Source organism: Corvus moneduloides, chromosome 20, assembly GCF_009650955.1.
Source record: "Corvus moneduloides isolate bCorMon1 chromosome 20, bCorMon1.pri, whole genome shotgun sequence".
Taxonomy (NCBI): Eukaryota; Metazoa; Chordata; class Aves; order Passeriformes; family Corvidae; genus Corvus; species Corvus moneduloides.
Window position 1 is genome coordinate 8,091,797 of NC_045495.1, and position 15,418 is coordinate 8,107,214.

A 15,418-nucleotide genomic window follows, 5' to 3' on the forward strand; every position below is an offset into this window, starting at 1 on the left:
ACGAGAATAAACCGAGCAATGTTGTGATTAATGGTTCTGTTACTAATAACCTCTGTGTCCTAGCCATACCCCCTCCAGACTATTGCAAAAAATTAACCCTGTCCTGGCCAGAAGCAGGACACCCCATTTTCTAGGCAGGGGTAAGACTTGTCCAGGTGCTTGCAAGGAAATATGTAGCCTTGATCCTGCAGCCAGGCCTAAGAGTGGGAACATACCTGTGGAGTTATCTCTGAATAATGTCCCAAAGCAAAGAGCAGCAGCTTTCCATCCTCCCACTGCATACATGGGCATCCTTGTGCAGGATGGTGCATCTCTGTGGCCCCATGAGCTCTGCTGCACACATGTGCCTGTCTTTGGACCCCTCCACTGCTGTCATGGAGGCAGCCTGAAAATGTTGGTCCTTGATCTAATGCTGACCTGGTACCTTGAGCAGCCTGCCCACACTGTTCTGTGCCTTGGTAGGGCTGGGGATGGAGCCAGAGCCACAGCAGAAATGGCATCCCTGGCATCCTGCACACTCACTACTTAATTACCACTCGCTTCTCTCCTAGGTGAGGCCTTGGGGATTAAATACCCTGTGCAAGTGCCATACAAGCGCATTAAGAGCAATCCGGGGTCGGTGATTATAGAGGGGCTGCCTCCTGGGATCCCCTTCAGGAAGCCCTGCACCTTTGGCTCCCAAAATCTGGAGAGGATACTGGCCGTCGCTGATAAAATCAAGTTCACTGTGACACGGTATGTGGTGAGAGATGTCAGCCATCCTGTGGATCCAGAGAGGGGGAGAGGAGGGAGCCCACCTAAATGCACTCCCTGCTCTGCAGCCCCAGTCTGTAAATGCCTCCAGCCCCCCAAGACAGCAATTAAGGTGGCAGCTAATGGTTCATCAGAAAGGAGGGGACCATAAAACAGGCAGTCTGGCTTTCTTCCCATCCACTGCCTGAGGAGATGATGGGGAAGGCAGTGGCAGGAGAAAAAGATGCTCAGTGTGACTGAAATGCAGGCAGAGAAATCCCATCCCCTTTTTTAGGAGGCTTGAGACTGATCATTGGTGGTGCAGGGCAGTGCTCAGAACGCTGCTGTGCTTTAGCACCCCGTGTTTGTGGCAGGGTCCTCTGCATTTCACAGCCTCAGGGGATGGCCATAAGTGGGAAGGGAGGGAAAAGCACTTAGCTATGTATCAGACTAAGGTGAGACAGGAAAAAAGTGGGCTTAAGAGTGTCTCCGTCACCCTTTCACTGGATCATGTTGTTTGTCTTCTTATCAGTGGGGCATGAGGTACATCATGCTGCCTCAAGCAGGGGTCACTGCCCCTTGCAGGGACCTCATCCCCACAGAGCTCCTGCTGGTCCCACGTGAGTTGTGGCATAGCGTGTGAAGGACAGGCTGATCCCCAGCCTTCCCTGGGCCACATCAGGGTGTTCAGCTCAGGCATGCTGGCTTCCCGGTACCATTTCATTTTAAATCTCCTTTTTTCCTTATTTTTCACAGGCCTTTTCAAGGACTCATCCCCAAACCCGGTAAGAGATGATATCTTTTTGCCTAAGCAATGCATTAGCCAGGTGTTTAGTGGTGGTCAGGAAGTTGTAAACTTGCAAGCAATAATTTTATCAGCTGGAGGGAGGTTGTTCTGACTTCACTTTCCTGGGCTTCCCACTTTGGTTTTGTTGTTGTTTGGTGCATTTGTTGCCTGAGACAGCTGGCGTCAGTGTCACCCATCAGTACTGCTGCTGTTGCCTTGAAATGATGGCATTTTTCAAGAGCTAATCTAGGGCAGGGATCTGTTTTCTCTTTTTAAGAAAACACCCACTTTCTTAAGTGTTTTCTTAAAATAAATCTGTGTTGTAATGAGCTGGTGGGTTGGGTGGCAAGAGAAGGTTGTCATAAGGGGTGATTAACCACAAGGGTCCATGGTGGGCTGCAGTAGCATGGCAGTGAAGTCCACTCCAGCTCGTGAACGTTCCACAGGCAGATACACCAGGGAAGACATGGCAGAGAAGAGGACAGGGTATCCAGGGTACGCTCCATTCACAGCTGCTCAAATCATCATCCCAGAGCCGTGTCCTTCACTGTGAGTCCCCACAGTAGCTGTCTCTCATTTCTTGGCTGCTCAGAAAAGAGAGCTGCTGTCAGCAGTGTGGGTAAAAACCTGTCTCAATTTTAAATGTCTGTAATTACAACTGTTGGAAGAGCACAGATGGGTGCAAAGAACCTTGTCATCTTTATTTATGGCTTCCCATTTCCTTGGCCAGCCTCCATGGCGATGGTACAATTTAGAAAAGACAAATATGACAGACAGGAAAACATTTATATGCCCTTATTGGGAATAGCAGAAAGGTGTTAAGAGCTCTAACAAAAGGTGAGCTGTCAGGAAAATTCAGACATGGTCCATGTGTTCACTTCTGCATCCCTGTGTAGGGCCCAGCCAATGATAGGGAGGTCCCCCGAGACCTCTGTGGAACTTGGTCTTAGACTTGTATCTTTTGGTCCTAAGCAGCAATGTGCCCGTTCACATCAGCTGGGCCTTAAACGAACCCTCACTGAAGCACAAGTTTTGCAGAGCTCTAGTTTTCCACAGAGTTACATGACTATGTATACACTCCTCCAGCCACATCTTGTCTTTCCATTCCCCCACTCTAATCAGTATAATTACGTTAAAAGACGTTGATCTGACACAAAGCACATCAGAAGGCAAATACTTCAAGCTGCTACCTGGCTGGGAGATGCAACCTGAGAAATAGAGATGTAGAGGAGACTGATTTTCTTTTTAATGCTTAACATTTTTTCCCTCTTTCTCCAGTTGAATGCTCCCCTCACAGACTGGCCTTCTAGCACAAACCCAAAGACATACTTTATGTGTATTTCAGTACCCGAGTGGGCTCAGCAGGTCACAGCATCCCTGCCAGGCTGGGTGCTTCATTCCCTCTCCTCCCACTGAGGTTTTAAATAAGAGCAGTTACAGGTGAGGGGTTTTTCTTACGTGACATCTCAATTTGTTATAGACAATTTCCCATATTTGCCAAATCTTCAGAGACAGTTCCAGGACTCGTAAGTATTTTCTAGTAGTCAGATTACCACTGGAATGTCTCATCCAGAAAAGAGCTGATTGTATTTTGCCCCTCCCTAGTCCCCACTGACAGCAATTAACCCGTTGTTTGTTTTTCCACCCCACTACACCAAAGTGGTTGGTGGCAATACAGTGGTGCAGTCACTGCCTTGGCTTTGATTGCTTTTCATCTGCCTTAATAAAATGAATGATTTCCAACTAGCCATCGGTCACTAAAAATTTAAATTAAAGTGTCTTCTTTTTACCTCAATATTGTGTAGTGAAGACCTGTCATGTAAAATGAAGAGCAGCAGCATTCTTGGCATTAAAATAAAATCAGTGAAAATCACTTTTATTTCATAGAGGAGGGTTAAAATGAAAGCAATAGTTACTCCCAAGTAGGATGGCATTGCAGAGGTCTCCAAAAGCTGGAAAGCTGAGGAGATGACATCATAAACATAAGGGAAGTTATTGGGTTTTGTGGATCATTTTGGCTAAAAATTACATGAAGAGTACACGTGTTAAGGAAAAGGGGAAATTTAATTTAAAAAAAAAATCACTTTGGAGTGATTTTAGTTGCCTTTAGGTTAAATGATGGCATTTAATATGCTTTAAAGTTGTGCACCTCCTGTATCACAAAGAGCATTCCCGGTAACTGCGGGACCACAAATCTCTTTCTTTTGGGGACACCCATTTTTTAAGTGTTAACAGAAACAGGTAAAAGGATTTCCATACAATCTGAGTGCTTCACGTGCTTTTTTTCTCAAGATAATCTGTAATCTGTATGTTGAGATGGTGTTTTTCCTCTAGTGGGAGAAGGTGGGGTTGCCAGTGCAGAAGCAGCTGGGGGCTGTGTGCCTGCAGGGATGCTGTTTGCAGAAGGAGGTGGATTTTGCAGGGAATTAGGCTGATTTTTTGGAAAAAGCCCTTCCGCAATGCAGGTTTGCAGCCTCTCAAAGATGGGACAATGGTCCTGAGGCCACCGTGCCAGCACTTCACCTGCACTGCTTCCCCAAGGCGTTTAACCCAGGAGCACAATCCTTCTGGCATCCAGAAGTTTTCCTTTTGATTTCCAGTGTCTCTTCTCCACACTGCTGGTCTCTGCTGTGCAAAAGAGATTTGCAAAACCCCTTCTTGAAAGCAGCATGATCTTTCAGCATTAAACAGGAGTGAATGAGCAGGGGTGATGCTCTAGTGCTATAAACACTATGCTTATCCTTTTGGTTTTTTTTTTCCTGAGGCACAGATACAAAACTGGCTTAATATGAGCCTTTGAAAAAAAAAATGCCAAGCATAAGTAAACACACACATACACACACACAAAAAATATCTTTCTGTATGTTAATTTTTATGTGAAAATGTACACCAGCTCTATCTGTCCTATTCTCCAAGCTCCCTACCACCATGATAGATTATTTTCCACTCTCCACTTAATAAAGTAGGGCAGGCAGTGTTCTTTAATTTAAAAAATCACACATCTAGGCATCCTTTTTAAATTTATTTATTTATTTATTTTCTAATCACAAGAGCACAATCCTCCTCAAGACTTTGATGAGATGTGCCTCGCACTGGAAACTCCTAGCAAGAAAAATAGAAAAGAGGAAAGCTGTGATGAGGGCTGAGCACATCTTGCTCCATCACCAGGTTGCTTTTCAAGGTCCATATCCATCTCCCTTCACCCCCCAACCCTTTTTAACCCCCCAGCCAGGCCCAGGGTGATTATTTTTGAGTGTTCAGCTGGTCACTGTTTTTAGTCTAAGGTGAAATTTCAAGCAGGTTGAATATATATATATAATATGTGGGGGAGTGTGTGTGTGTGTGTGTAAAAATATGTATTTTTATATATTGATAATTATGAGGCTTAAAATTCAATCAGGTGTGAATAGCTGTGGAGCCTCAAAGCCTGTTTATAAGCATGTCTGTGATTCCAATCACCTTTTTCTTTCCCTAGCTTTGTCTCCTTTTCCCATTTGCCTCTGTGTGTGGCATTCTCGCTGTTGAGAGGGCAGCACCATCATTCACTTCATCCAAGTCCTTGTGTTTACTTTGCTCTTTCCTTCCTTCTGCTCTCCACCACCCTCATATCCTGTTGTGTCCTTCAGACACCCCAAGCCCCCTCATTTTCAGAGTGCTTATCAAGCAGTGAGATGGGTGCCATTACAGCCTGACCATAGTCCAGCACGCTGGGATGCACCCCATACCTTGCAGCACAGTTGCCCTGAACCTGGTGGGATGCTTCCTATGGTTAAGGCTGATGGCACATTTGGGTTAGCAGGACAAGAAATTTTAATTACCTTTCTTAAGGTAATTTTGTAACAGCACCTTGAAATGCTGCAAAAGCCTTTGAGTTGCTGCCAACCAAAGGAAATGCCATGCTGCCTTTTCTAAACCAGTTCTGATTCATATTGGAAAGATCCTGCCATATGTTGCTCTCCATTTCTGCCTGCAGTCTGCTTGTGCTCCTGCCTGTGCTCCTGCCTGCATTCCTCCTTGATAGAAGCCGTGCCAGGACCTTGTTCCCTCTTGGCTTGGATGCTAGCTTGGCTTTCCCAGCACCAGCATGACCCATATGTATCTCTTCCACTTTGCCTAAGCATTTAGTGTGGCAGATACTGCCCACAGGGTGTCACCAGCGATTTAGGGGCCCAAGCTGCAGAGATCATCACGTATTTTGGGGCGGGATCCTGCAGCATGCCAGTGAGCGGCACTGCTGCAGCCACTTACAGCAGAATTTGTCTTCCAGCAGCTCGGGGGTGAAGAGCCCCACCTCATGTGGGTCTACACCCAAATCTCAGTGCCTGCAGCTGCCCTGGGCAGAACCACATATTTTTTCTGTTCCTTTGTGCCGCTGAACCAAAGGGCTCTCCTCCCCCATGCAGGGAAGGCATCAACAGAGCTCTGTGCTGCAGTGGCTGCTTTCCTGAGCCTGCTTGAAACGACATAATTTGAGCTAGGTATTTGGAGCTACTTCAGATTGCTTATGCCTCTGCTTAGGAAATTTGAACGCATGCTCCTGCTGTCTCCCCAGTCCCCTTCAGTTTGCCAGTGTCAGCACACTGCAGTTTGACATCAAGAGCCTCCCATCTGAGCCCCTTCCTTGCCCTGGTGCTGCACCTCCTCACCAGCTCTCCCTGTGGCTGTGACTTCAGCAGGATGAGCTACTTCATTCCTCCTTTTGCCCATCATGCAAATCCTGGTCACAGTCCCATCCCTGCTGTTCTTCCACAAGAAATTAATTTCTTTTTATGTCACTTACAACTTTGGAGTCAGTGGCAAGCACCAGCCTCTCCTTAGGGATTCCTTTTTCTCCTATTTCCCCTGTTGCTGCAGAACTGACACAATTTCCCTGTTTGCTTTTCATCTGCTTTAACCTGAGATATTTTTTTCTCCTCTGGCACTGGAACAGCTGTGCAGCACAGCTGCTGCTGCTGCTCTGGCACGTGCCATAAATGCTGCCAATTTGGCCATGGATCCCTATGCACATGTGGACCTTGAGCTGCTCAGGAGAGTGGCGTAGCCAAAGGGATGTTTGCAGGCTTAAGCACATTCCAGCAAAGCAGGTCCTGGTGTGAGGGAGAGAGCCCAGCTCACCAGTAAATAACTTGCCCAGCAGTTATTAGCTACCAAAAGTGTCCCTGTGCCAAGGGACCAGAGGAATTTTAAGCTGCTAGAGACAGTATCATCCTGGGTTTTGCTTTTGTTTATGACCAAGAAACCAAGCTGCAGCACTCATGGATCTCTTTTTCTTTCTCTTTTTTTTTTTTTTTTTTTTTTTTGTCTTCCATTAACTTGCGCTGTAGCCCCTAGACGGATAACATCTTTGGAAAAAGCCTATGCTGCTTTGAATGGTACGTAGCTCAGTTGATGCATCGTAGATGGTAGCAGACAAGAAATGCACTTGTGTTTTAATATGGGAATGAAAATGTCTAAACCCCCCAAATTTCAGGTATTGTTTTTTCATCTCTGCTCTGTTTCCCTGTGATATCCAGAACTGAATGATACAGTGTTTTATTGTTGTTTTTAATCCTTTCTGCATTTCTAAGCACTGTTGCTGTAGTCCCTGAGCATCGATGCCATCACTCCAGCCAAACAAACCTGACACGTTCTTCTCATCCTTCATCCCTGTGTCCCAACAATTACTTTGTTACAAATACACTCGCCATTCACAAGGAGAGGTTGCATGGATTTGGGTTGGTTTTTTTTTTTGCTTTGCTTTAACACATACTCTGGGTCAGGGTTGGTGGGTAGCCATGAAGGCTCCAGGGACATAAGATACAGGCTGATGTACAGGTGTAAGGAGGAGCTCACCTGCCTGTTCCTGTGGCAGGGCACGGCATAGCTACAGCAGATCCAGCCACAGTGCCATCAGCTGGGATTTTGGCTGCGGGTCTAGGTGTTAATTGCTGCTCCCACAAGCTTATAGCTCTGCTTTGAAAACATACATATGTTAAGCTAATTCTAACTGCATTTAAACCTGAGTTACTGCAGAATAGCCTCAGTAAAGTCAGCACGTTTATTCTGGATTTACACAGAGGTATAACTGAATTGCAGCCATGGAAGCTGGAAGGGGAAAGAATCCTCTTAGGATTCAGGGCCAGATCCTGGCTGCTGTAAGGATCCTGCCCTGGCTGAGTATCTCTTTGATGAGTCTGGGATTGCCTGCAGAAGGGATCTGAGCCATATTCTCAGTAGGATGTGTTGGGCAGTGACAGTTTTCCTGATGAAACAGGCTTTGCGACAAGTCTTTGGGAGGTTGTTACTCCATGAGCAGTGGCTGAGTGGAGAACAGGCATCCCCTTGAGCAGCATTTGAGGATACAGGTGGTGGCATGGGAAGGAAGAAGGTGCCATTGGGTATCCTACCCAACTGTGCTGTGGCTTCACCACTGAGATCAAGGTTCTGCACGTAACATCATGAACACAGACAGAACCATTATTTTTCCATGGGATACCTTGGATTTGGTTGTGTGGGGGTTGTTTGAGTCACTAGAAGAATACGCATTGGATTCTGTTGCCCAACAGCAGACACCTAAACCTCAGTTTTAATAATTACTAAATGTAGCTTGGTGTTTCTCAAAGAAATGTTGAGCTCTGACAAGTCCTATAGGAAAAAAGCAAATGGTGCTTTAAAAATGTGACCACTTGTCTGTAAGTACCTGTGGAGTGCAGGGGTCCTGACTTCAGGCAAGTAGGATTGGGGAAAAAAGGGTTAATCGACTAGCTACTATTTTAAAACAAACAAAAACAAAACAAAAACCAAACCAACCAAACAAAAAACCCCACCATAGACCTAAAGCTAGCAGCATGGATAAACCTGCTTTATGGGAGGGATTAAGCACATGTCAAGAGCACCAGTGGTCTCGAGTGATTAATTCCCAAACCCAAATGGGTAAAATCAAAAGGAGATGGAGATCCCTCTTACCTGGGCACAGAGGGGTAGGTCCCTGGGAAGCAGTGCTGTTGGCCAGAGCCTCCTCTTTGGCTTCGCTGTTATGCGTGCTCAGTTCCAGGATTGTCATGACATTTGTTTGTGCCCTTGAATGGGAATTCAGGAGTAGCACCCACCTCAAGGTGGCAAAAACCCCCTTGGGATCTTGTTTCTTGCACTCGGGTCACTTGGGGCATGAGCGGAGAGACCTGCTGCATTTTTCAGTCCCAGAGAATTAAACGAGTGAGAACACTGAAATTTGGTGTAGTTTTGTCTGCTACCATCTACACATCCATACGGGTATGTATATACAGCCCAGAAACTGAGCATTGATGACAAGGAAGTCACAGAGGGAGTGCACAGGGTTGGCCCCTCTGGTCTGTCGTGGCCTCCAGAGTGGCACCATAAGGCATCACCTAGAAACCAGAACTCCTTGGCAACATTTGACTTTCATCTATTCTATATATGTTTTCCTCCATGCCATTCAAGCTGCTTTGTTGCCATTTCTGTATTTGGAGCACAACTTGGCCCTGAGCTCTCTTTACAGAAAGTTGGTTGCTTTTTTTTTTCTTTTTTTTCTTTTTTTTTTGTGTGTGTTATATCCAGGCAAAACAATTGTTTTCCAGGTGGAGAAGAGGCTTTTTTGAGGCCATACCCTGCAGTAGCAGGGTGCAGAGGTTTGAGGTTGCCAGCTTCTCTCCAGCACCCACATCAGCAGAGTGGTTGAGGTGTGGGATGGGGGTCTTTCTGCCTGGAGTGCTGAGCACTGAAATCAGTCCCATGCACAGGGGGGCAGGGACTTGCAGTGGATTGTCACCTTGCATTTAAAACAAAATGTCCAGCCATGTGTTTGCTTAAAACTAAAACAAAAATCATATGATTGCTCAAAATAATAAAAAATCGTAATCATGTGATTGCTCAAAATGAAACTAAATAGCTGCAGATTGTGGGCAGAGGATACTTGGATCCCTCATGCCAAGGTTTTCAGATATCACCTTGATGCTGTAAAAGCCCACCATGAATAGCCATCTGCTCTTGTGAGACCCCACCTGAAGCACTGCATCTGGCTGAGGCTCCCAACACTAGAAAGCCCTGAACCTGTTGGAATGAGTCCAAAGGAGGCTACAAATATACCCAAGGGCTGGAGACAGGCTGGGACAGCTGGAGGTGTTCACCTGAAGAAGAGAAGGCTCTACAGAGCACCTTAGAGCCCCTTCCAGTCCTAAAGGGGCTCCAAGAGAGCTGGAGAGGGACTTTGAACAAGGGCCTGGAGTGAAAGGACAAAGGGGAATGGCTTCACACTGCCGGGAGGGATGTGTGGGATGGGATATTGGGAAGAATTTTTTCCCTGTGAGGGTGGGGACACCCTGGCACAGGTTGCCCAGAGAAACTGTGGCTGCCCCGTCCCTGGAAGTGTCCAAGGCCAGGTTTGACAGGGCTTGGAGCAACCTAGTCTAGTGGAAGCTGTCCCTTCCCATGGCAGGAAGTTGGAACTGGATGGTCTTCTAAGGTGCTTTTCAACCCAAACCATTCAGTGATTTCGTTATTTTTACCCAGTGGCTTGCCAGTCTGGGTGACAGTGCCTTCCTTGGGTGCAGTGAGGATCCTCTTTGGGAGGAGAGAAGGTGGGGAGTCCACCCCACTGAGCTGTTCCTGCACTGTACATCCCAGCTGGCTAGGAGCTGGAGGGGTGACTGCAGCAAGAGGCAGATAAGATGTGTTCACTTTATACCTGTGGGGGGAAAAAAGGCATCGAAAAGGACAGGTTAGGGTTAGGGTTAAGGTCATTTGACCCTAGGTCAAAGGTTAGCATCATGACCCTAGTCATTTGTCCTAGAGCCTCCTGAGGATGCTAAATAGCTGAGTGTAAAAATCTACTGTCTTAGGCACCTCGTTTGAAATGAGAGAATGAAAGAGAAACTGTTTAGCACAATGAGGATAATTAAAAAAGCTAGTAAAGCCAAGCTGATTATATAGGATATTATAAAACAATACTTCACTTAGGAGCTTAGCCATAAAAGTGCTCTCTCATTCCTTGATGTCACTTGTGGGAGCCTTCATGGCACTGAGGGCTTGAGTCTTCATTGCTTTGCATTTTTTCTAGTCATTTACAGCCTTGCAAAGTAGATATAAAATGCTTTTAGCTGTGGCAGCACATGGCAAATGAAGATCTGGCAGCATTTTAGAGCTGCTTTGCACAGCTCTGAAAGGTGTTGCAGGGTACCAGCACAGAGCAGCACCTCTGAGGTGTCCCCAGGCCATGCTGGGGCAGAGAGACAGGGATACTGTCCTGCATTATACCAGTGAGATTGGTTTTCCAGGGGCTCAGAAGGAAACAAGGTAAGTTCACCCCTGTCCTTTCTTGCTTTTGCAGATGAGGACGATGCCAACAGGCTTGGAGAGAAGGTGATTCTCCGAGAGCAAGTGAAAGAGCTTTTCAATGAAAAATACGGTGAGTCTCTTGCTTGTACACATCACAGGGTAAGGTTGGTTTTGCTGAGAGCAGCCACAGTTAAAATTAATTCCACAAAGGCCCCTCTATTTATAGCCCAAGCACATGGCAGCTGCTGCAGCGCAGATATTGTCCTGCTGCTCCATGTTACAGCCTGTCCCCAGGGACGTCCCTGTGTCTCACTCTTGGCAGGTGGGACCATGACCTTCCTGTTCATGACCTTGTTGCTCAGTCTTGGAGAGGGGAAGGAGTATGGCAAAATGCAGCACAGTAGCAGGATTTGTTCAGTCTGATGTCAGCCTTTGATGGGACAAACTCTCCAGGAGGAAAACCAGAAACGTGGCTGTGTAGCCACTAACACCTTCAGGTTTTAGGGCTGCAGAGATGCAAGGTGGGACCAGGCTCTTAGAGTTAGAAACAGTGCAGGAGTGAGGGATGTTCTCTGCTCCCCACTGAGCAGGAACTGGAGGGGTATCCAGAGAGGTGAGCAGTGGGTTTAATTGTGCAGAAGGAAGGGCTTTTAATGCAGCAAGGAATTAAATTGAGGTATATCACTGCCGTAGAATGTTGTGGAGGCCAAAGAGATAAATTGATTCAAGAAATGGGCAGGGATGATGTGACGTGATGATGTGATGTGATGTGATGTGATGTGATGTGATGTGATGTGATGTGATGATGAGGATGAGGATGGCTTTGATCTCCATCCTGGGCGACCCCCAGACCTGCTGACATACAGAGGCAAGATGAAATGGGCAAATCTCTTCCATTTCCCCTTTGTCCTGGGCTGCCTTGCATGCTGCTGCTGCTGGTCCAGCCATGGGCTTGGGCAAGTGCGGCTGTGTGTGTGTCCTGAACTCACCTGAGGCTCCTGACAGAATTCTAAATGGAGACTAACAGAGCAGACAATAAATTGGGCAGGTAGATGTAAAATGGCTGGGTGGGACGTGACTACAGCAAAGGTTGGGCATCATAGCACCCATGGCTTCCCAAAGTCCCCCAGGGCTCTTGGTCCTCACTTGGTTGGTTCTGGAGCCCTGTAGGGTAAAGCTGTTGTGCTGTCCTCTGCTCTGCCATTACAGGAGAGGCTCTGGGCTTGAACCGGCCTGTCATGGTGCCCTATAAACTCATCAGGGACAGTCCTGATGCTGTGGAGGTGACCGGGTTGCCAGACGATATCCCTTTCAGAAATCCCAATACCTATGACATTCATCGGCTGGAGAAGATCCTGAAGGCACGGGAGAGCATCCGAATAGTGATTATAAACCAGCTCCAGTAAGTTTTTCCAGCTTTGTGATGGGGGAGGTTTCTGTTTGTTAAGTGTTGTCCTTGCTTCTTCAGCCATAAGGAGGGCAACTCACCATGAGGCCACCAGAGCCACCACATACCTGTGTGGTGGATGCTCCATCCCTGGCATCCACTGTCCTGTGCTGCGGGGAGGTGCTTGCCCATGGGTGGGCACAGTGAAGAGTTAGCAGGGCTGATTTGTCCCCTTTCTTATGCGATTTGGGATGATGATACTGGGAAGGGACATCACATGGGGGCAAGTAACTCAGAGATCCGGCTGAGTTCTTTCAGGTTGCTTCCCTCCGGGATGCACTGGGGATGCTCCCAAGTCCCCTCTCCACACAAAGGAGTGTTGGAGGAGGGTCAGGGTCAGGGTCTGGGCTGTGTCCCAGCACAGGCAGGCACACAGAGTGAAACAACTGACTCACCCCTTGTCTCTTCCACAGGCCATTTGCTGAAATCTGCACTGAGGCCAAACAAACAGGTAAGGGAAGGGCTAGGACATAACTGTGGCTTTGCTGGCACTGTGGGAGAGAAAATGGATGGGAGTTGTGACGTGGTGTTTGAACCTCCCACATCCTCAGGGCAGGATGGGAAGAAGATCCTACCTTACAAAAAGTCAGGCTCAGCATCTGTTCCAGAGTAAACTATCCTCTTGGAGGATTCCACTTCTGTGAGCTGTGGGCAGACTCGGCTGTTTGGCTCAAACTTCCAGCATGTTCTGGAGGATATGATTATCCTTCTCCCATTAGCAATTTACTCACCATGAGCAATTTATTCCCTGGTTAAAGCCCTTAATTTGAGCCATCATTTAGCAGTTGAATTTCTAAGGCAACAAGGTTTCTGTCATCACTGGGAATGCGTTTCTGTCTCTGTCCCATCATCCCAATAAATCTCAGACAGTTTTAATCAAATGTGTCAGAATTAGCAGTCCTAGAGATAAGTACGATCCTATTAGTTTTATGAAAAGAGGTGGATGAATAGAGAAGGGAGATCTGGCAAGCAAGAGCATGCCTACAGTGTGAGGAAAGCTGACAGCTCTGTGCCAGGTCATGGAGGCCACAACAGAACATTGCAGGGGGATGCTCTGTGACAGGCGAGGTCAGAAAGGGCAGATGAGTCCCCACATTTAGGGACCACTCTCAGGGCTCGGACACCTCATGCCTTCCCGCTTTTCTTGCAGAGAAAGACATCAGTGTTCCCAAACGGAAGCGGAAGAGGATCTCCGAAGGGAACTCGGTATCTTCCTCTTCCTCATCTTCCTCTTCCTCTTCTTCCAATATGGAGTCTACATCCTCAACAAATCAGATCTCACTTGTGGTAAAGCCTTCCAGATACTAGGGGGGTTACTGCCTACCTATCTTTCTGCTTCAGGATGCTGCTCTCTGTTCTCCTCGAACTGTCACCACCTCTCTCTGCCTGACTAACACTATAAAGTATGATGTAAAATGGCACAAGCAGGTTTGGCGAAGGAGGGGACACACCTGTGGGGCTGTCTTTGTCTGCAGGGTTTGTCTGGGGGAGGTCAGCAGAGCAAAGTGTCCAACACCCCCTGGGACTCTCCTACATTCCTGCAGTGTGCCTCGGGGGTGCTCAGCTTTAGTGGGTGCTGCATATGAGACAGCAAATCCCTCCACCTCAGTTTTAACCCAGTGGGTTAAAACACGAGTGCTGGTGACATCACCTCAGGTCTGTGGTGCCTCTCAGCAGGACCCAGTGGTTCCCCATGGTCCAAGCTGTGCTGGGTGTACCTGTAGCTTGGTTTTGAGAGCAGTGCAGAGCTCTAGAATGCCACAAAAGTGGAAAAATAGGAGATAAAGTCAGGGAGATGCATACAACTGCGCTTCCTCAGGGCTTGGCTTCAGTTGTGGGTGATACCAAATAAAACTCCCCAAAAATGCGCAAGAGAAATATAAACTTAAAAGGTCTTCTGTCAAGTTTGCTGGTGGTGTTTTGGTTTGGGATTGGTTCTGTTCTCTCACTTGGAAAGTGGGGGCAACAGCCAGTGTTGGAACATGTCAGAGGTTTGATGCATGGTTTTGTGTTGTGTTCTAACAGAGGCTTTTGCCTTCTTTTTCTCTCCCTCTCTTTCAGCAATGGCCCATGAACATGTACATGTTAGACTACGGTGGTCTAAACGTCCAGATCCCAGGACCTATTAACTATTAGACCTCAATATCGAATAAGAACCTCAAATGAAAGAATAAATAAATAAATGTAATTTATGTAAAAAGTGTATATTCCAATATGTATTGATGCCTTTTAGTTTTTCCAATGATTTTTACACTATATTCCTGCCATCAAGGCCTTTTTAAATAAAAATAAAAAGTGTTGCCTTGCTCTTAAAAGTACTTATTTTATTACATATAGTATTGATAAATAACATTTATAGGTAAGAATAAGGGCAGAAGGGCACCCCTTGGACAGACCTTGTTGGACTTTGGCTGCTCAGTAAATCCTTAGTGTCACCAGTGCTTGAAGCCAAGAGGCCTGAAACGTTTTAATGCTTCATTTAATTTAGCTCAGAGGTGTAAAAATTTATGTACAGAGCTGCCAGAGGAGTGGTACCGAACTGCAGTAGTGACAGAGGAGGGAACCAGCCTTCCCAAGCATCAGGCACCTTCACCCATGAGTTCTGTTGGCTCCAGAGCTGAAGTGTGTTTGGATTAAGGGGGAAGGAGGTTTCAGGCCCCCAAGAGGTGAGATCCCCCCAAGCCCTCCTGTATTGAGCCTCCTGCCATCTCAGACTTGGAAAGGCACAGAAGGATTAGATTGCATGCATTTAACTGGCATCTGAACGAGGAAGAATTTTCGGCTGGTGAAGTCCTTCACATTTTATGGTTTTATGATTATCATTCTATGATTCTGTGATTTCATAGGAGGCTTTGATGCCTTTTGGGGGAGAAAGCTCTCACAATAGAATCGTGGAATTGTTTAATTTGGAAAAGATCTGTAAGACTGAGTCCAGCCATTAACCCAGCACTGCCATGTTCATCACCATACCACATGCCTAAGGACCACAACCACATGTTTCTTGAATGGTGGTGGAGTGATGGTGATGCTTACCCTTTCCTGGACAGTTTATTTCAATGCCTGACCTCCCTTTTGTTGAAGACATTTTACCTATTACCAAATCTAAGCATCCCCTGGAAAAACTTGAGGCCATTTCCTCTTGTTCTATCACTTGTTACCTGCGAGAAGAGACCGCCACC

General features: G+C 46.8%; 1 protein-coding gene across 8 annotated transcripts in view; it reads left to right on the top strand.

Moving 5' to 3' along the window:
- GTF2IRD1 (GTF2I repeat domain containing 1) overlaps positions 1–14,554 on the top strand; it is a 69,922-nt gene extending 55,368 nt beyond the window's left edge. For 5 of the 8 annotated variants that reach the window (XM_032129809.1, XM_032129812.1, XM_032129814.1 and 2 more), the window contains 8 exons: positions 552–735; positions 1,489–1,517; positions 6,844–6,891; positions 10,845–10,922; positions 12,002–12,194; positions 12,653–12,690; positions 13,390–13,526; positions 14,301–14,554. In XM_032129809.1, coding sequence (XP_031985700.1) covers positions 552–735; positions 1,489–1,517; positions 6,844–6,891; positions 10,845–10,922; positions 12,002–12,194; positions 12,653–12,690; positions 13,390–13,526; positions 14,301–14,375 — 782 coding nt within the window. In that variant the 3' untranslated portion in view covers positions 14,376–14,554. The remainder of the gene's footprint in view (positions 1–551; positions 736–1,488; positions 1,518–6,843; positions 6,892–10,844; positions 10,923–12,001; positions 12,195–12,652; positions 12,691–13,389; positions 13,527–14,300) is intronic. The other 3 variants (XM_032129811.1, XM_032129816.1, XM_032129813.1) reach the window with 2 other exon arrangements.
- Positions 14,555–15,418: the final 864 nt, after the last annotated feature.